General features: G+C 49.3%; 2 protein-coding genes across 3 annotated transcripts in view; one reads left to right on the top strand and one right to left on the bottom strand.

Moving 5' to 3' along the window:
• Window positions 1-19,618, bottom strand: part of LOC114488044 (uncharacterized) — a 33,714-nt gene that overhangs the window by 1,753 nt on the left and 12,343 nt on the right. Inside the window, exon 3 of one of the 2 annotated variants that reach the window (XM_028501573.1) lies at window positions 2,201-2,719. The exons of the other annotated variant lie outside the window; for it this stretch is intronic. Coding sequence (XP_028357374.1) covers window positions 2,315-2,719 — 405 coding nt within the window. The 3' untranslated portion in view covers window positions 2,201-2,314. Of the gene's footprint in view, window positions 1-2,200; window positions 2,720-19,618 lie in introns of those variants that run through there. 2 annotated transcript variants of the gene reach the window in all.
• POLD4 (DNA polymerase delta 4, accessory subunit) lies at window positions 3,016-4,821 on the top strand. Its single transcript, XM_007126949.3, has 4 exons — window positions 3,016-3,309; window positions 3,547-3,636; window positions 3,851-3,962; window positions 4,322-4,821. The coding sequence occupies exons 1-4, from the start codon at window positions 3,213-3,215 to the stop codon at window positions 4,344-4,346; spliced, it is 324 nt and encodes a 107-aa protein (XP_007127011.1). The 5' UTR covers window positions 3,016-3,212; the 3' UTR covers window positions 4,347-4,821.

Here is a 19,618-nt window from a genome sequence, read left to right as displayed (position 1 = left end):
AGCTGGCTCTCCCCAGAGGCCCCATTGTGAGCTGGGGGAAGGGAAGGGACTCTTAGGGCGCGTGTGCGCAGTGCTGAGGCCCCCCCATCCTGCCACATTGTCTGAGCTAAGCCAGGTCTAATCCCCCTTCCCCTCAGAGCAGTCAGTGGTGGGCCTCAGCCCTAAAGAAGGTGCTGGGATCCTGTTCCAGTTCTTTTCTCTCCTTTTCTCTTGCGTTGCCCTAAGACTCTGGCCTTGGCCGTGAGGCAAGGGCCTTGAGTGTTCCCAGGCCAAGGTGCAAAGGTCACTCCTGCCAGTCTCATCACCAGCCTGTGGGAATCGGGGCTGACAAGGAACCTACGCCTGGGTCTCGGGGAAACTTCCTGAAAGAGAGAGAACTTAACCCCCAGGTCAGACCTCTGGCCTGGGCTTCCAGCCTGAAGCCTGAACTGTGACAGGCCCCAGGAGAGCAGTTTTGGGGAGAGGCCAAGAGATTGCCTGACTAGGGATAGGGGTTCCAGGAAGGAAGGTTAAAAGCGGCAGACAGGGTTGGGGGAGTAAAGAGGGAAAAGACCTGAGGGGGGGCAGGCCAAGGTCTGGCCTAGTTGTGCCAGCACAACTTAGGACTCCAGATGCCATGTCAGGGAAGGATACCAACTGGACAGAGATGGCTCCAAAACCCCTGGGTGCCTCTACTCCTTCGAGCCTTGGGGCTCGATCCCACTGCTGTCCGACTAGGCGAGGCGGGCAGTGCTGCCTGTGGAGAGCTCCCTCAACTCCAGGCCAGAAAGCCAGTCCTAGGGTGCCTGCACTTGAGCTGATGGCCTGGACTGGGACAAGCTGAAGGCCAAGGGAGACATCTTCCAGGCTGGGTGGGAGAGGCTGGCAGGGCTGTGGGCAGCTGGCAGGGATGGCCCAGACAGTGCCCAGAGAGCAAGCCAGGGTGCCAGAGGGGAGAGGGACTAGCTCAGGCGGCAGTAGGAGCCGCTGTGGCCGCCCAGCAGCACACCCCATTTCACGCTCCCTGGGCGGTGGCAGGGCCCCACGGCTATCAGCTTTCAGGGGTGGGAGGGACCAGGAATGAGGAGGGGTCTGCCCCACCCATGGCTCCCTACTCCCTCAGGGCTTTGTGGGCGCAGGAGCTGGGTGCCACACACCTCCAGACATGCCCTCTGAGGAGGGGTGGTCAGTCCCACAGAGCCTGGGCACCATCCCTCCCTGGAGCGCTCTGTGCCTGACTGGACCCCACACGGAAGCCCTTCCCAGGCCTGGTGGAGAGGGCCTCCCTGCTTCCCTCCCCAAGGCAGCAGGGCCCCTGTCTCCCTCCGCGTGGGCCCCACTTAGTCCAGGAGGCAGAAGGGGGATTAGACCAGGCCCAGCCCAAACAGCAAAGCAGGGAAGGGCCCTCCAGCTCCGTGCAGTGCACCCCGAGCTCTCACCCCTCCACTCCGCCCTCCTTCAGGAAGGGCTGGGGAGGCCAGGCGGGAGGAGGCCCCTGAAGACATGGCCGGCTCCATCCCGCTCCTCCTCTTTGGTGCTCTACTCTCCAGAGCGCTCTCCTCCCATGTGCCCACAGTCCTCCTAAGGCAGAGCACCCAGACCCCAGAGCAGTGCGAGAGGGGGAAGGCAGAGCCTCTGAGCAGGCCCTTGCACCCCGGGGAGGAAGAACCGGATGGGATCTCTGGAGGGCGATCAGAGCTGGGCTGGGCCTCACACGGATTCCCAGACTCCCAATGGCCAGCGCTTTCGCCTGCTGCCAGGAAGTTGGTGAGGAGGCGGCGGGTATAGGGGTGAGTCAGAGATGACAGGAGCCCAAGGGACAAAGGTCATGGGTGGAGAATTGAGAGACGCTGTTTACAGCAGCCCACCTCCTCCAGGTCTTCCAGCGCTAAGCCAGCCTCAAGGTCCAACCCACTCTGACCCTCTCTTCCCCCTTTTCCTGTTTGTTAGGAATTTTATCCTTGCGCTGACAATTTGTGTGTCCGTCTGCTTGCCCTTTAGCCTGTGAGCTCCTGGGGAGCACGGAGGGACAATGGTTTTCTGGGGCCCCACCATTGCCTGTGACTATCAGTACTTCCTATTTCCTCATTTTATCTTGTACCGCATGGCTTGCGGGATCTTAATTCCCGGAACCAGGGATCAAACCCTTGTCCCCTTCAGTGGAAGCGCTGAGTCCTAACCACTGGACCGCCAGGGAAGTCCCCAGTACTTCCTACTTTCAAGAACCCATTTCTGTCTATTTCAGTTGAGTGAATATGTGGGAAGGCGCTTAGAACAGTACTCGGCACACTGTAAGTGCCATATATGTGTTAGGTTTATTGTTGGTATTTTTTGCTCATACTCTCACATTGGGGCAGATTTTACTGACGAAGGACTGGGGACTCAAACGCACTCTGGCCTCCTGCGCGGTGCGGAATCTTCCTGACCAGAGGACGGGCAGGGACAGGCTGTAGGACCCCAGGAGAGCCGAGGAGGCAAGCACTCGTCTGGACTCAGAGTGGGCAGTGTCTCTGGGCGCAGCTTTCAGAACCCATGGGCTTCTCCGCGCAGGTCTCCTGGGGCCGGTGGGGGTGGCGTGGGAGCCGGGAAGGGGTCGGGATGAGCCCCAACTCTCTCCGGACCTCCAGACCTGCCCACACAACGCTCGGCGGGCCAAGGGGCGGGATTGGAAGTCTCCGGCTGGGCTCTGGGGAGTTACACACCGGCCACGGGGATTAGTGAGGCTGAAAAGAACATTTGCCTAGGAAGGGAAAACGGGAAGTGAGAGGCTGAGGATAACACTCTGCAAGTCCCCAGAGACCCGCTGCAGACCAGTGGCGGGGTGAGCAGGAGGAGGTGGTGCAGTCTGGGGATATTATGACAGGTCCCCCACCCCAGCCTCACCCCTTCTCCCCCCAGAACGCAGCTGCATCAGCTGCCCCGCCCCCTCTGTCTGCACCACCTGCCATTGGCTGGGGCTAAGCCCCGCCCCTCAGAGGAGGCCTCCCATTGGCTTAGGTCTTTTCCGTTTGCATGCTTGTGGGGGTGGGGGAGAGGCGTCACTCCTTGGAACCCTCGGACTTCCTTTCTGTTTGTCTGGGTCATCCGTCTGCCCATCGCTGGCCCCAGGCTCGCTCTCTGGCCCCAGCCCTCTCTCACTCTCTCTCTCTCTCTGCAGCTGTCTCTCTCGTGCCCGCTGGCCTGTCTCTCCTTCCCGGCAGTCGCCTCCTTCTTCGCCTGCCTGGGTGGCCGCCATGGGCCGGAAACGGCTCATCACTGACTCCTACCCTGCAGTGAAGAGGAGGGAGGGCTCCGCTGGGCACAGCAAGGGGGAGCTGGCACCAGAGCTAGGTCTCTGAGGTGTGGGAGGGCGGGAGGAGTGGATGTGAGGGACACGAGGGGACGTGGGCAATGGAAGGGGAAGTGAAGTATGTCCTCTACTTCCTACACCAGACCTGGCAGTGGACAGCAGAGGCAAAGGGGCAGTGAGGGCTGGAGAACAGTGGGTCAGCTGTGAGGCGAGGGGCAGGGGACCAGCCCGGCAGGGCACAGGCTTGGGCAGGCCTGAGGAGCATCATGTCATTGCAGGGGAAGAGCCCCAGCCCCTGAGCGAGGATGAAGCGGAGATGGAGCTGCTGAGGCAGTTTGACCTGGCCTGGCAGTATGGGCCCTGCACAGGTGAGAGCCCCCTCAGGCCCCGAGAGCACATCCCGGAGCCAGTCCTGCCACCCATTTGGCGCCCAAGCAGCCCCAGCCCCTGCCTGACACTCTCAGCACTGTCTCTGGACACCAGGGGTGTGGAGGTCCTGACACACCCCTCCACCCACACTCTCTAGCCTGGACGCTTCCCTGCCCCCCACGAGGCCCCACTGTCTTCTTTCCACCCCCGCAGGGATCACACGGCTGCAGCGCTGGCATCGGGCAGAGCAGATGGGCTTGGAGCCTCCCCAAGAAGTGCGGCAGGTGCTGCAGACCCACCCCGGTGATCCCCGCTTCCAGTGCAGGTCAGAGGCCGGTCGGGGGCTCTCAGGGGAGCCAGGGACTTCTCCAGGCACCACCAGCCTGCTGGCCCTGGATGGGGGCCGTCCTGACCAGAGGAAGAAACAGGTGCAGCCTTGGGGGGTCCTCACTGAGCAGGCAAGAAGGTTCTACAAGGTGCTGGGCTCAGGAGGCAGAAGCTTGCCTTAATACTTATCTCTGAGCTAATGGTGGAGGAAGGGTACACTAGGGCCCAAGGGACTATTTAATACTGAGAGGTTGGCCAAGGACTATAGGCCGTGGCCAAGAGCTGGGGCTGGTGAGAGCAGATCAAGAGACTTAACTGACTCGGGTTTTTCCCTCCATCCCACACCCCCTCGCACAGCCTCTGGCATCTCTATCCCCTCTGAAGCACCACCTAAGACCTCCCGCCTGCTACTTGAGAACCTCCAGACACAAGCTAGAACCAGTTGCTGCCCCTCGGCTCAGCTCTGCTGTGGAGAACGTTTGGCAAGAAAGAGGTTCACAGGGAAGGGAAGAGGCTGAATCTGGAGGTCCAGCCAGCAGGCTCCCGGTGCCCCCTCTGAGAACCGACACAGCCGAAGCCAAGCACCTCCTACATGGAGAGCGGTCTCTGAGGACGAGGACCTGGCCGTGACCCTTCTGAAGTCTGCCACATGCCTGACCTGAACACTGTGGTCCTTTGGGATGACGTGGCAAATTAGGCAGAGCTTTGGGAAGAACCAGACTCGGGCAGAAGGCAGAAGACCGAAGAGGCAAAGATGCACTCCGCACCTCAGGCTGGGAATCTGAGGGCAGAACTGGCTGAGCTTACGGGGCAAGGGGTTCACTAGTGCTTATCAATAAAGAACTCGGAGCCTGGAAGCCTGACCTCCAGTCTCTTAATGTGGCCCTGCTTGGACTGGCAGCACCCAGCAAGTTGATAGGTGGGAGAGAGCTAGCACCATGCTTTCCTGCAAGGTGCGTGTGTCTCTTCCACTGCCTAACCCTAGACCTGAGGGGAAGGAAAGAGAGGCACCTTAAAAAAAAAAAAAAAAAACCAACGGTCAGTCCTCACAAGCGCTGAGCAACCTCTGGCGCCCCCTGGTGGTGCACACTATTCTAGCCACCTTCCCTTACCAGCCAGGAAAACCCCACTGGACCCACCACCTAGCCTGCCCAGGGCTGCCCACCTCAGAAAAATGGGTTCTTTGTCAGAGCAGGATCCATGGGGCCCATGACTCATAAGGTCCATACAGACAAACACATTCCCAGCAAGCACCTGTACTTCCCACATGGGGGCCACCTGGATCCAAAGCAGGGTTGGGGGAGTGTTTCAACCTGCAGGACCTGCTCAAAGATGGCCATCATCTGAGGAGCTTTGGTAGGGAACTGGAAGGTCCTGGAGATGGAGGAGAACTGGCCGTATTCAGAAACAGCGCTTAGGGGACCCTGGGACATACGACATGGGGAACAGAATCAGTACTCCTTTGAATGGTGTTACTTCATTTGATGCATCAGCCCTCCATCCTGGAGCAGATAGAGACAGAGCTAGTAACTCCTTGGGAACAGGCCTAGAGGGCAATCGGGTGGCCTTTTTCGTCCCCATTTTACTGAGCACTGACCATGCCTCAAGTACTTTCAATGTATTATCCCTAAATTTCCTAAAAATCCTTCATGGTAGATTTCACAGAGAGGGAAACTGAAGCCCAGCCGGTTGTCCAAAGTTGCCCAGAAGCGCCAGCAAGCAGGTACGTGGTGGCGCAGAGACTGGGGCCTGTGCACTGGGCTCTTCCCGTCCCCGCCGTGGCCCTGCCCGGCTGCTGAGCACCTGCTGTGTGCTGGGCTCTAGAGCTCCTCTGGGCTGTTAGTGGCGAGGAGATGGACAACACAAACGCGTAAATATTATGTCAGGCGGTGGTCAGTGCTGGGCAAAATTAGGGTGAGAGGTCAGAGAATGCCAAGGGTGCTGAAGAGGTTGGTCAGGGGAGGCCCTCTGACAGGGTGGCATCGGGCAGGCCGAAGGGACAACAAGCACACCCTCCCCAAGGCAGGAGTGTTTCCAGACTGGCCCAGGGGCAGCACGGAGGCCAGGGGCCGGGCAGAGGGGGCGAGGAAGCGGGCGGCAGATGAGGCCAGAGAGGTAGCAGGTTGGTCCCACAGGGCCTTGCGGACCAGGACGAGGAGCCTGGATTTTATCCTGAGTGAGAGGAAGACACTGGTGGGGTGGGTCTTAAGCCAATAAATGACAATCAATCTTACGTCTTGAAAGCATTACTCTGGCTGTTGGTAGAAAATAGACTGTGGGTTTGGGGGAAGAAGAGGCACTGAAACCACTCAGGAGGCTACTGGAGTTGGCCTCGTGAGAGGTGATGGTGATTTAGCCCCGTGTGGGAGATGGAGGTGGTAAGAAGCGGCCAGCTTCTTTTCTTTCTGTATTTTGAAGGGAGAACTAACTGACAGGACTTGCTGATCAGTTGGCTATGGGGTTTAAGAGAGAGAGGAGCCAAGGATAACTCCAAAGGTTTTGGCTTGAGCAACTGGAAGAACAGAGTTCCCATTACTAAGATGGGAAAGATTGCGGGAAGGGGAGGGTGCGGCGGGGAATCAAGAGTTCAGATTTGAGGTCTGTGACACATCCAAGCTGGGGAGTAGGCAGTGGACATGCAAGTCTGGAGCTCTAGGGAGAGCTCTGGGTTTGAGATACAAATTGGGGCATCTTTTAGGTGGCATTTAAAGCCGTGTGTGGGGATGAGATTACCTGAGTGAGTATAGTTAGAGGCGAGAAGTGGTCCGAGGACAGCCCTGAGGCTTCTGTGCTTAGAGGCAAGGAAGGAGAAGGCCTGAGCAAGGAGACCGAGGAGGGGCCAGACTGGAGAGAAGTCAGGAGAGGGTAGGGCCTGCGAAGCCTGGGCAGAGGGTCAAAGTCTCAGGTGCCTCTGAGAGGCTGGTAAAATGAAGCCTGAGAAGAAGAGAACACCGGACTCGGCAACGTGGCGGTCACAGGAGGCGAGCAGCTCCCACGGAGTGCTGGGGATGAGACCGGGCCTGGAGTGGGCTCAGAGGGGAGCGCAGGGGAAGTGCAAACGGGGAGCATGCTGATCCTTTCAGAGACCTTTTACTGTAAAGGGAGCAGAGAAACGAGTGGCCACTAGAGAGGGTGTGGGATCAAGGAACCGTTTTGATGTGTTGTTCTGTCTCGTCGTTTGTTTTAGGTAGAGTGATAGTACAGCATAATGACCCGGTGAGGAGAGTGATCCCACAGGGAGTCTTTGTGAAGGTGAGAAGGGCCAGGACTAGGACACAAGGAAGAGTGTGGACTTAGATCGGAGCATCCACGGTGACAGGAAGGGAGGCAGAGGGTGTGGGAGTAGATGCAGGTAGGAGGACACGGTTGGGGGTGGGAACATTCAAGAATCAGATGTTTGCTGACAGCCTGGTACGCTGGGAGGGATCTGATGTTTAGTGAGCGCCAACCCATGCCATCTGCTGCACTTCACGCTGTCTAGTTGACTGCTCAGAACAATCTCATTAGGTGAGTATTATCCACGCTCACAGATAAGGAGACCGAGGCCGAGAGGGAAAGTGCCCCGCTTCATCCGTGAGCACTGGGGCCCAATTCCCACCCGGGTCCGTCTTCTCACTGAGTTACCCCACACCTGCATTCCCACCCGCACCTGCACTCCAGGTGTTGAGGGTGGCGTCGAAGAGATAAGACCCACCCATGTGGAAAGTTAAAAAACAATGTACTACAAGTGCTACCTTGGGGCAAGTAGGAAGGTATAGACATGGAGTTCTCAGGAAGGAGAGAGTGTTAAAGGGACCCTCACTGCAAGGGCCCTGAGCACAGGACTGCCTGCCACGTCGGCACGGCCCCCGCCTTACCTCATCACGCCTGGCCCCTCGACCCACCAGGCCTTGCTTCTCAGACCTTTCTCCTGCAGAGTGAATGCACACTCGCCACCAGGGCCACTCTGAATATTCTTAGTAGTTGTGTGTTTTCTCTTTGGCCAGTTTTGCATTCTACTCCATGATGTGTGTGGAGTAGTTGCTGTAACGTAAAAATGGCTGAACTTACTTACCAAGTAAAGCGAACCCCAGGAAGATGCGTTCCTGTGTGGCCTGTGGCTGGTTTCATACACCGCGACACGCCCACCACCACCCAGCCGAGGCTGAGCTGCACCGCAGAAAGCACCAACCAGGCGCGTGTTGGGAGGAAATGGGAGGCCAGCGGCCCTTGAAGGGCGAGTAAGAGTCAGCAGGCAGAGCAAGACATTCTAGACTGAGGGACTGGGCCGAGCACAGGCGGCGAGGAGAGGTGGGTGTGGGTGCCCAAGGGAGATGTGTGCAGACTGCAGCACTTGCTCTACAAAAATCAGCGCAACCCAAAGCTAACGTTTCGGTGCTTGCTCTGTATCCAGCACTGTCCTAAGTGCCTTCTATCCTCACAGCAATCCTAGAAACGATTATAAACATTTTATAAAGCAATTTAGAGAGGAAATTCAGGCACAGAGAGGTTAAGTACTTGCCCAGGATCACGTAGCCTGTGGCTGAGGAGAATAAATAGGATTTGATCCCAGGGTCTCGCTCCAGAGCCTGCACTCAAATCACGTGGGATAACACTAGTGAGGTGGCCGGAACAAACACAGGTTCTTGAGCCTGAGACAAAGGAGTCTGGACTCATCGATGGTGATGAGAGTGCCTGAAGGTTTTTGAGCAGGAAAGAGACAGGATAAAAATAATCATTCTGGAGAATCTGTCTGACCAGACTAGACGGGGAAGAAACTGCAGGCAGGAGGGCCAAGTAGGAAGCTATAAAATATTCAAAACATGGGTGTTGAGACCTAGATTAGCAGACAACGCAAAGGACAAAGAGCTATACGAGAGGTTGCAAAGGAAGCTGGCAAGACTTGCATTTGGGAAGGAAGGATGGGGAGGAGCCGTCCAATATGACTCAGGTTTTGAGCTTGGGTGGGTGAGAGAATGCTGGTGCCATGGGCAGAAAAAAATGGAAACTGGGAGGGGAAGACAGGCTTGATTTCATGCATGTTTAGTTTGAGATGACGACAGGACATCCAAATGGAAACATCTAGTAGGCAATGGAAACCCGGAGGTCAAGTCCAGCAGCAAGGTCAGAGAAGGGTGTGGAATCCAGGGGACAGAGGGGAATCACCTGCCAGGAGCTGACACTTGAGCCCATGACCATGGATGAGTCCTCTGAGAGAGGAAAGGGAGACAGGGTGAGGGTGCAAAGATAGGACCAAAGATGGCACTTGGGAAAATTCTCTCTAGAAGAAGGTGGAAGAAGACCAGCAAAGAAGAGGGGAGAGTGTCAGAGTGGCAGGAGAGTCGACGTAGTGTCCGGGAGGTTCCCGAGAGCTTCACAAGTGGTAGTGGCTGGTGTGATGGTGCCGAGATGTCAAGGAAGACCTCATTACGAGGAGGTGGAAAGGTACAGGATGGCTCACCCTAATTCGGTCCCCACATTTCCTGCTTCCCTCTGTCCTTGTTTTGTAATTCTCGCTGGCATCTCAGCTGTCATAGTATCTACCATGCCACACCCATCAAAGAGGGGCACACTGATTCATTCTTTATTGACTCAGGTGTGGCAGCATTTATCCACCCTCAAACTCTGACAAACTCACTAATAGCGTGAGGGCTTAAGGAGCTAATTTACCAAGAAACTCGAGTAAACAGGGAAAGGAAGACATTTCTGCATTAGTCTAGAAGTAGATGGAGGCCACAGCGGCGCTGGCCCGAGCGAGTTTGGGTTAACGCCGCCTCCAGGACTGAGGGGCTCCTCAACACGCTTGCTCGTTTTCTCGGCAGGCAGGTCTCCAGTTCATGCACCTGAGTCCTAATCTAGAGAACAACTTTGTGCCAGGCACAGCACAGGCAAATCAGAACCCTGGTGCCTAAGCTTCAAGAGCTTACTGTAGTGCGAGAGAGAGACAGAAAAGATGTATAAGAGAATTTTAAACACTGCCACAAGACGGGTGTAAAATGGACTCTGGGAACTCAGACTTCCTGAAAACGGCCCTTTAGCTCAGCATTTAAGGATGAGTAGCGGCTTCCACCAGGTGGACAAGGTCCTTGGTAATTCTTGAGTCCTACTTCAGTGCTTTGTCTCTTGAAGGAGAAGGCATTTCCTAGAGACCTCCTATGGGGTGGAAGCCTCCCTCACCTCACCAAGAGGTTCCGATGGCTCCTGTTCTGCGAGTCCCACCTGGATTGCATGCTGCTCTCTCCTTGCAGCTTTCCCTAAGAAGAGCGAAGGACTCCTCCTCTGCATCCTGCGGTAAGCTGGTTATATTTTATTATAGCATGTCACATTGCTGCGACAACACATTTCATTGTCTCCACTGCTGGAGAGTATTTTATCCTTGTCACCAGTGTAACTGGCGCAGGGACTGCTACATAGTAAGCACTCAAAGCTGAAAGAACCTTCCCACTTCACTCACACCTACCGTTTGATTGGTTGGTCCTGTCCAGCCTGTGAGAACCATTTATGTACCAGTTGTGAAGGTCAGTCCTAAACTCCAGGGAAAACTGGTCTCCATCTAAGTCACTTCTGGGGGTTGTGTCGCCTTGACGGCAGGAGCCGTCTTTTCCTAGAGCCTTCTCGTCAAGGAAGGCATCAAGGCTGTCTGTCAACTTCAGAAGCAGGCTCCTGTTCCATTCCTATTTTGAAGGCTGTGCCGCCACTGGGCCAGCCTGCTGAGCGTTTATCTGAGGTCCTCTCACATGAGAGTGGAGACAGTCATCCTATCCAGAGTGTGGAGGAGAATCCAGCCAACTTTTCTACATGCTCTCAAGAGCATGGCCACCCAGGATCCTACATTACCTCCCACAATACTGGCGTGTAAACTGGTACAATCCCAAAGACACCAATTTGGTATTATTTATCAAAATTACAAATGCACATATCCCTTTCAGTTCCTATGTAGAAATGTATCCTACAGATACTCTTGTATGTATAAAATAACATTATAGCACTGTTTGTAATAGCAAAGACTATAAATAGCCTAAATATCTCTCAGTAAGGCAACCAGAATGTAAATTGTAGTAAATGATGGATGCTGTGCTGTGAAAAAGTTTGAGGAAGCCCTTTATGTATTGCTGCAGAACGGGAAGACCTGTGAAATATACAGTTAAGTGGGAAAAAAAGGATTTACAGAACACCAGTGCACACTCTGCTATAATTTAGGTTAAAAGGTGTGTATTCACTTGTTTCATGCATACAATATCTCTGAAAGGACACCTGAGAACTTGATACCACCAGTTGCCTTTGAGAGGAAGGTGGCTTGGAAAAAGGAATGAGGGGAAATTTTTCATTGAATAAGACTTTTGAACTCTGAACTATGTAACTATATTACCTATTTAATCAATCAATAAGAAAAAAGTCTCACCATATCCATGTTGATGCACTTATTTAACAAATATTAAAAATAATAGAGGGCTTCCCTGGTGGCGCAGTGGTTGAGAATCCACCTGCCGCCTGCCGCCTGCCGATGCAGGGGACGCGGGTTCGTGCCCCGGTCCGGGAAGATCCCACACGCCGCGGAGCGGCTGGGCCCGTGAGCCGTGGCCGCTGGGCCTGCGCGTCCGGAGCCTGTGCTCCGCAGCGGGAGAGGCCGCAGCGGTGAGAGGCCCGCGTATCGCAAAAACAAACAAAAAAACAAACAAAAAAACCCCCCAAAAACTGTAAAAAATAATAGAAACAATACGACTAGGGTAAAAGGGCTATTGTGTCATGCACTGCGATGGCTTTGAGCATATCTCAGCACTCGTGATGCTGCACTCTTTTTACTATATTCCACTGGGAGAAAAGGGTCTTCCACCTGTCTGTATGGTGGAGTCCTGGCAGTGGGAAGGTCCAGGACTCACTCCCTCTAGAAGGCCCATCTCCTCTTTTACTAGACCTCTGCCAGGCACCTGGCACTGCCCTACACTGGGACAAGAGTCAACTTGTCACAGGGACAGGTTTCACAAGAGTGCAAACATGATGAGTCCAGTATAAGTCCAACCAGTTCATTCATTTATTCATCTAACAAATGCAGATGGGGCATCTGTTACTGTGAGTAGTATGTGAAATATATGGCTTGCCTCCCAAACCTTAAAGAGTTTCCAGTCTACCCTTAAATACATGAAAAGATGCACAACTTCACTCCAAATAAGATTGGCAAATGCTAAAACATTTGGACAGTACACTCTGTTGGCAAGGCTTGGGGGAAACATGCAGGAGTACAGAATGGCACAGCCTCTATGGAGGGGAATTGGTGGCACTGATAAGATGACAGCATTTACTTTTGACCCAGCAATCCCACAGCTAGGAATTTACCCTGAAAATTCACTTCCACAAACATAAAACGACATACGCATAAGTGTATTCACTGTGGCATTATTTGTAAAAGCAGAATACTGGAAACACCCTAAATTCTTGTCCACGGATTAAATAAACCCACCCAAGGGAATACTGTGTAGCCATTTTTTAAAATGAGGAAGATTTCCATTAGCTGATATGGAGTGATTACCAGGACGAATTGTTAAGTATGTAGTATACTACCTTTGTGCAAGAAAGAAGGGGAAATGAGATATATATTTGAAAAAGGGAACACTGGGAAGAGTAAACTAGAAACGAATAAAATGGTTACTATTGGGGGTAGGTAAGAATGGAGTGGATGAGACAGGATAGGAAGGATATTTCTCTAAGTATATTTTCTTATATAGTTTCAGCTCTTGAACCACATAAACATTTTACATACTCAAAAATATATCGAAAGAGATTTTCAAAAATCCTGAAATTGAATATAAACGGTAACAAATCAATCCAACTGTATGTCAAATTAATAATATAACCTCACAGAAAAAGAATATAAGGATTCAAGTAAATTTTGAACACAGTTCATGGACTTCGTAAGAACAAAAGAACCACACACGCAAAAAAACTTGAACTTTACTTAGTAGGTTTGTTGTTGATAATGGTATTGGTGTACCAATTCTAAAACTGTTTTGCTGTTTTTGTATTAAAAATAGAAAATAATGAATAAACATATAAATGTTGGGAACCAGAGATGGCACTGTGAAAAAAGGGAGATAAAATATGGAATGGGGGGGAATTCCCTGGCGGTCCAGTGGTTAGGACCCCACGATTCCACTGCAGGGGACACGGGTTCGATCCCCGGTCGGGGAACTAAGATCCCACAAGCCGCGAGGAGGGGCCAAAAAAAAAAAAAAAAAAGGAATGGGGGAAGGTGAGGAAGAGTCCTGAAGTGCTGGATTTGAATTGGAGGTATCGGTATGCTGATTTCTTTTTAAATTAACTTTTTGAAGTATCATTTATCGACAACAAAACTACAGATCTTGGGCTTCCCTGGTGGCGCAGTGGTTGCGCGTCCGCCTGCCGATGCAGGGGAACCGGGTTCGCGCCCCGGTCTGGGAGGATCCCACATGCCGCGGAGCGGCTGGGCCCGTGAGCCGTGGCCGCTGAGCCTGCGAGTCCGGAGCCTGTGCTCCGCGGCGGGAGAGGCCACAGCAGTGAGAGGCCCGCGTACCGCAAAAAAAAAAAAAAAAACTACAGATCTTATTTTATTTATTTATTCTGGCCATGCCACCAAAATAATAGTTATACACCAGTGTATCTACGAACCCAATTAAGATCTAGAACATTTCCATCAGCCCAGAAAGTTCCCTCACTCTCCTTTGCATCCAATCTCTCCCTCCTCTCCCATCCTAGGCAATTTGATTCCTATAATCAAAGATTTGTTTTGCCTGTTCTAGAACTCATACAAATGCCACCATTCAGCATATCTGACTTATTGCACTCAGTATAGTGTCTATGAGATCCATTCATGTTGCTGTATATCAGCACTTCACTCATCTTTGTTGCTGAGTAATAGTCCATTGTATGAATATACTAAAATGTAGTTATCCATTTATCAATTGATGAACATTTGGGTTGTTTCTAATTTTGGACTCTAATGAATCAAGCTGTTATGAATATTTAGGTACAAGTCTTTGTGTAGGCATTTATTTTCATTTCTCTTGTGTAGATGCCAGGGAGTCGAATTGCTGGAAGGTAAAACATAATATACATTCAATTTTACAAGAAACTGCTCATCTGTTTTCCAAAGTGGTTCTACTTGTTTTTTTTTGATTATTTAAAGATCTTTTTATTGAGGATTGACAACTATGCTATCATCAAAGTGGTTCTACCCTTTTACATTCCCATCAGCAATGCATGAAAGTTTTTGTTGCCCCATATCCTACCAGCACTTGTTATTGTTAGTCTTTTGAATTCTAACCATTTAATGAGTGTAAAGTGGTACGTCATTGTGGGTTTTTTTTTTCCACATCTTTATTGGAGTATAAATGCTTTACAATGTTGTGTTAGTTTCTGCTGTACAACAAAGTGAATCAGCTGTATGTATACATGTATCCCCATATCCCCTCCCTCTTGAGCCTCCCTCCCATCCTCCCTATCCCACCCCTCTAGGTGGTCACAAAGCACCGAGCTGATCTCCCTGTGCTAAGCAGCTGCTTCCCACTAGCCATCCATTGTAGTTTTAATTTGCATTTTCCTAATGTTGAGCATCTGTCATGGATTTATTTGCCATTTGTATATTTCCTTTGGTGAAGTGTCTTTTCAAATATTCTGTCCATTTTAACATCAGGTTATTTGGCTTCTTATTATTGAGTGGTAAAAGTTGTTTATATATTCTGGATACGTGACTTTTGTTAAATATATGTACTGTGACTATTTTCTCCCAGTCTGTAGCTTGCTTTTTCATTTTCTTAATAGCATCTTTTGAAGAACCAAAGTTTTTAATTGGATGAAATTTGATTTATCAATTTTTTCTTTTATGGTTAGTGCTATTTATATCCTAAGAAATATTTACTTACCCCAAAGTAATAAATATCTTCTCCTATGCTTTTTTTCTAGATGTTTTATTGTTTTAGTTTTTACTTTAGGTCTAAGATCTATTTTGAATTAATTTTCACTCTTTTGTCCCTGATAATTGATAATTTGTATCTTTCTTCTTTTTTTCCTTATACAGTCTTACTAGAGGTTTATCAATTTATTAATATTTTCAAAGAACCAACTTTTGGCTTTGCTAACTTTCTCTGTTCTTTGTATATTTTCTATATAAAAGCATTAGTGAAGAGCATTAATTTCTACTCTTCACTATCTCTTCCTTCCTTTGGGTTTAACTTGGTCTTTTACTAATTTATTTTATTTTATTTTTGAGATAGTAGTCACATAACATAAAATCCACCATTTAGGGCTTCCCTGGTGGCGCAGTGGTTGAGAGTCCACCTGCCGATGCAGGGGACACGGGTTCGTCCCCCGGTCCGAAAAAAAAAAAAAAAAAAAAAAAATCCACCATTTAAAAGTGTACAATTCAATGGTTTTTGTATATTCACTATGTTGTGCAATCACTGCCACCATCTAATTCCAGAACATTTCCATTACTCTATTATCAGTCAGTCCCAGTTCCCCCCCACCCCGCCAACCGCTAGTCTACTTTCTGTCTCCATGGATTTGCCTATTCTGAATATTTCATGTAAATGTAATCACCCAATATGTGGACTTTTGTGTCTGGCTTCTTTCACTTAGCAGAAGGTTTTCAAGAATCATACATGTTGTAATTACTTCATTCCTTTTTATGGCTGAATAGTATTCCATTGTGTGGATATATCATATCTTGTTTATCCATTCATTAGTTGGTGGACATTTGAGTTGTTTCTACTTTTCGGCTATATGACTAATGTTGCCATGAACATCCATGTACAACTTTTTATATGAACATATGCGGGGTATATATTTAGGAGTAGGATTGATGGATCATATGGTAATTCTATTTAACTTTTTGAGACACCACCAAACTTTTTCTGGCTTGCTTTTTTTTTTTTTTTTTTAATTTATCTATTTTGGCTGCATTGGGTCTTTGTTGCTGCATGCGAACTTTCTCTAGTTGTGGCGAGCGGGGGCTACTCTTCATTGCAGCGTGCTGGCTTCTCATTGCAGTGGTGGCTCTAGGCGCGCAGGCTTCAGTAGTTGTGGCACGCAGGCTCAGTAGTTGTGGCTCGCAGGCTGTAGAGCGCAGGCTCAGTCTAGGCTTTGTCTAGCTGCGGAGAGCAGGGGCTACTCCTCGTTGTGGTGTGCGGGCTTCTCATTGCGTTGTCTTCTCTTGTTGCGGAGCACAGGCTCTAGGCACGCGGGCTTCAGTAGTTGTGGCACAGGGGCTCTAGAGCGCAGGCTCAGTAGTTGTGGCGCACAGGCTTAGCTGCTCCGCAGCACGTGGGAACTTCCCAGACCAGGGCTCAAACCCATGTCTCCTGCTTTAGTAGGTGGATTCTTAACCACTGTACCACGAGGGAAGTCCCTTTTTCTGGCTTCGTAAGGTAGAAATGTAGAATATTGATTTTAAACCTTTGTCCTTTTTTTCTGATATAGGCATTTAAAGTTATACATTTTCCTCTACGTACTTTTTTAAAAAAATTATTTATTTATTTTTGGCTGTGTTGGGTCTTTGTTGCTGTGCACGGGCTTTGTCTAGCTGCGGAGAGCAGGGGCTACTCCTCGTTGTGGTGTGCGGGCTTCTCATTGCGTTGTCTTCTCTTGTTGCGGAGCACAGGCTCTAGGCACGCGGGCTTCAGTAGTTGTGGCACAGGGGCTCTAGAGCGCAGGCTCAGTAGTTGTGGCGCACAGGCTTAGCTGCTCCGCAGCACGTGGGAACTTCCCAGACCAGGGCTCAAACCCATGTCTCCTGCTTTAGTAGGTGGATTCTTAACCACTGTACCACGAGGGAAGTCCCTTTTTCTGGCTTCGTAAGGTAGAAATGTAGAATATTGATTTTAAACCTTTGTCCTTTTTTTCTGATATAGGCATTTAAAGTTATACATTTTCCTCTACGTACTTTTTTAAAAAAATTATTTATTTATTTTTGGCTGTGTTGGGTCTTTGTTGCTGTGCACGGGCTTTGTCTAGCTGCGGAGCGCAGGGGCTACTCCTCGTTGTGGTGTGCGGGCTTCTCATTGCGTTGTCTTCTCTTGTTGCGGAGCACAGGCTCTAGGCACGCGGGCTTCAGTAGTTGTGGCACAGGGGCTCTAGAGCGCAGGCTCAGTAGTTGTGGCGCACAGGCTTAGCTGCTCCGCAGCACGTGGGAACTTCCCAGACCAGGGCTCAAACCCATGTCTCCTGCTTTAGTAGGTGGATTCTTAACCACTGTACCACGAGGGAAGTCCCTTTTTCTGGCTTCGTAAGGTAGAAATGTAGAATATTGATTTTAAACCTTTGTCCTTTTTTTCTGATATAGGCATTTAAAGTTATACATTTTCCTCTACGTACTTTTTTAAAAATTTTATTTATTTTTTATACAACAGGTTCTTATTAGTCATCCATTTTATACACATCAGTGTATACATGTCAATCCCAATCTCCAAATTCATCCCACCATCCCCCACCCCCCCGCCGCTTTCCCCACTTGGTGTCCATACATTTGTTCTCTACATCTGTCTCTCTATTTCTGCCCTGCAAACCGGTTCATCTGTACCATTTTCTAGGTTCCACATATATGCGTTAATATACGATATTTGTTTTTCTCTTTCTGACTTACTTCACTCTGTATGACAGTCTCTAGATCCACCCACGTCTCTACAAATGACCCAATTTCGTTCCTTTTTATGGCTGAGTAATACTCCATTGTATATATGTACCACATCTTCTTTATCCATTCGTCTGTCGATGGGCATTTAGGTTGCTTCCATGACCTGCCTATCGTAAACAGTGCTGCAATAAATATTGGGGCGCATGTGTCTTTTTGAATTATGGTTTTCTTTGGGTATATGCCCAGTAGTGGGATTGCTGGGTCATATGGGGCTACTCTTCATCGCGGTGCGCGGGCTTCTCATTGCGGTGGCTTCTCTTGTTGCAGGGCACGGGCTCTAGGTGCGCGGGCTTCAGTAGTTGTGGCATGCAGGCTCGGTAGCTGTGGCTCGCGGGCTCTAGAGCGCAGGCTCAGTAGTTGTGGCACATGGGCTTAGTTGCTCCGTGGCATGTGGGATCTTCCCGGACCAGGGCTTGAACCCGTGTCCCCTGCATTGGCAGGTGGATTCCTAACCACTGCACCACCTGGGAAGCCCTTCTGCCCAGTTTTTGATTGGGTTGTTTTTTTAAATATTGAGCTGCATGAGCTGTTTATATATTTTGGAGATTAATCCTTTGTCCGTTGATTTGTTTGCAAATAGTTTCTCCCATTCTGACCGTTGTCTTTTCGTCTTGTTTGTAGTTTCCTTTGCTTTGCAAAAGCTTTGAAGTTTCATTAGGTCCCATTTGTTTATTTTCGTTTTTATTTCCATTACTCTAGGAGGTGGATCTAAAAAGATCTTGCTGTGATTTATGTCAAAGAGTGTTCTTCCTATGTTTTCCTCTAAGCGTTTTATAGTGTTTGGTCTTATATTTAGGTCTCTAATCCATTTTGAGTTTATTTTTGTGTATGGTGTTAGGGAGTGTTCTAAATTCATTCTTTTACATGTAGCTGTCCAGTTTTCCCAGCACCACTTATTGAAGAGACTGTCTTTTCTCCATTGTATATCCTTGCCTCCTTTGTCATAGATTAGTTGACCATAAGTGCATGGGTTTATCTCTGGGCTTTCTATCCTGTTCCATTGATCTATATTTCTGTTTTTGTGCCAGTACCATATTGTCTTGATTACTGTACTTTGTAGTATAGTCTGAAGTCAGGGAGTCTGATTCCTCCAGCTCCTTTTTTCCCCCTCGAGACTGATTTGGCTATTCAGGGTCTTTTGTGTCTCCATACAAATTTTAAGATTTTTTGTTCTAGTTCTGTAAAAAATGCCACTGGTAATTTGATAGGGATTGCACTGAATCTGTAGATTGCTTTGGGTAGTATAGTCATTTTCACAATATTGATTCTTCCAATCCAACAACATGGTATATCTCTCCATCTGTTTGTGTCATCTTTGATTTCTTCCATCCGTGTCTTATAGTTTTCTGAGTACAGGTCTTTTCCCTCCTTAGGTAGGTTTACTCCTAGGTATTTTATTCTTTTTGTTGTAAGGGTGAATGGGATTGTTTCCTTAATTTCTCTTTCTGATCTTTCGAGATATTTCTGTGCATTAATTTTTTACACTGCTACTCTACCAAATTCATTCATTAGCTCTAGTAGTTTTCTGGTAGCATCTTTAGGATTCTCTATGTATAGTATCATGTCATCTGCAAACGGTGACAGTTTTACTTCTTCTTTTCCAATTTGTATTCCTTTTATTTCTTTCTCTTTTCTGATTGCCATGGCTCGGACTTCCAAAACCAAGTTGAATAATAGTGGCGAGAGTGGACATTCTTGCCTTGTTCCTGATCTTAGAGGAAATGCTTTCAGTTTTTCACCATTGAGAATGATGTTTGCTGTGGGTTTGTCACATATGGCCTTTATTATGTTGAGGTAGGTTCTCTCTATGCCCACTTTCTGGAGAGATTTTTTATCATAAATGGGTGTTGAATTTTGTCAAAAGCTTTCTCTGCATCTATGGAGATGATGGTATGGTTTTTATTCTTCAATTTGTTAATATGGTGTATCAGTTGATTGATTTGCGTATATTGAAGAATCCTTGCATCCCTGGGATAAATCCCACTTGATCATGGTGTATGATCCTTTTAATG

This window comes from Physeter macrocephalus, chromosome 16 (genome assembly GCF_002837175.3).
Source record: "Physeter macrocephalus isolate SW-GA chromosome 16, ASM283717v5, whole genome shotgun sequence".
Lineage (NCBI taxonomy): Eukaryota > Metazoa > Chordata > Mammalia > Artiodactyla > Physeteridae > Physeter > Physeter macrocephalus.
This window is presented reverse-complemented; position numbering and strand designations above follow the sequence as displayed.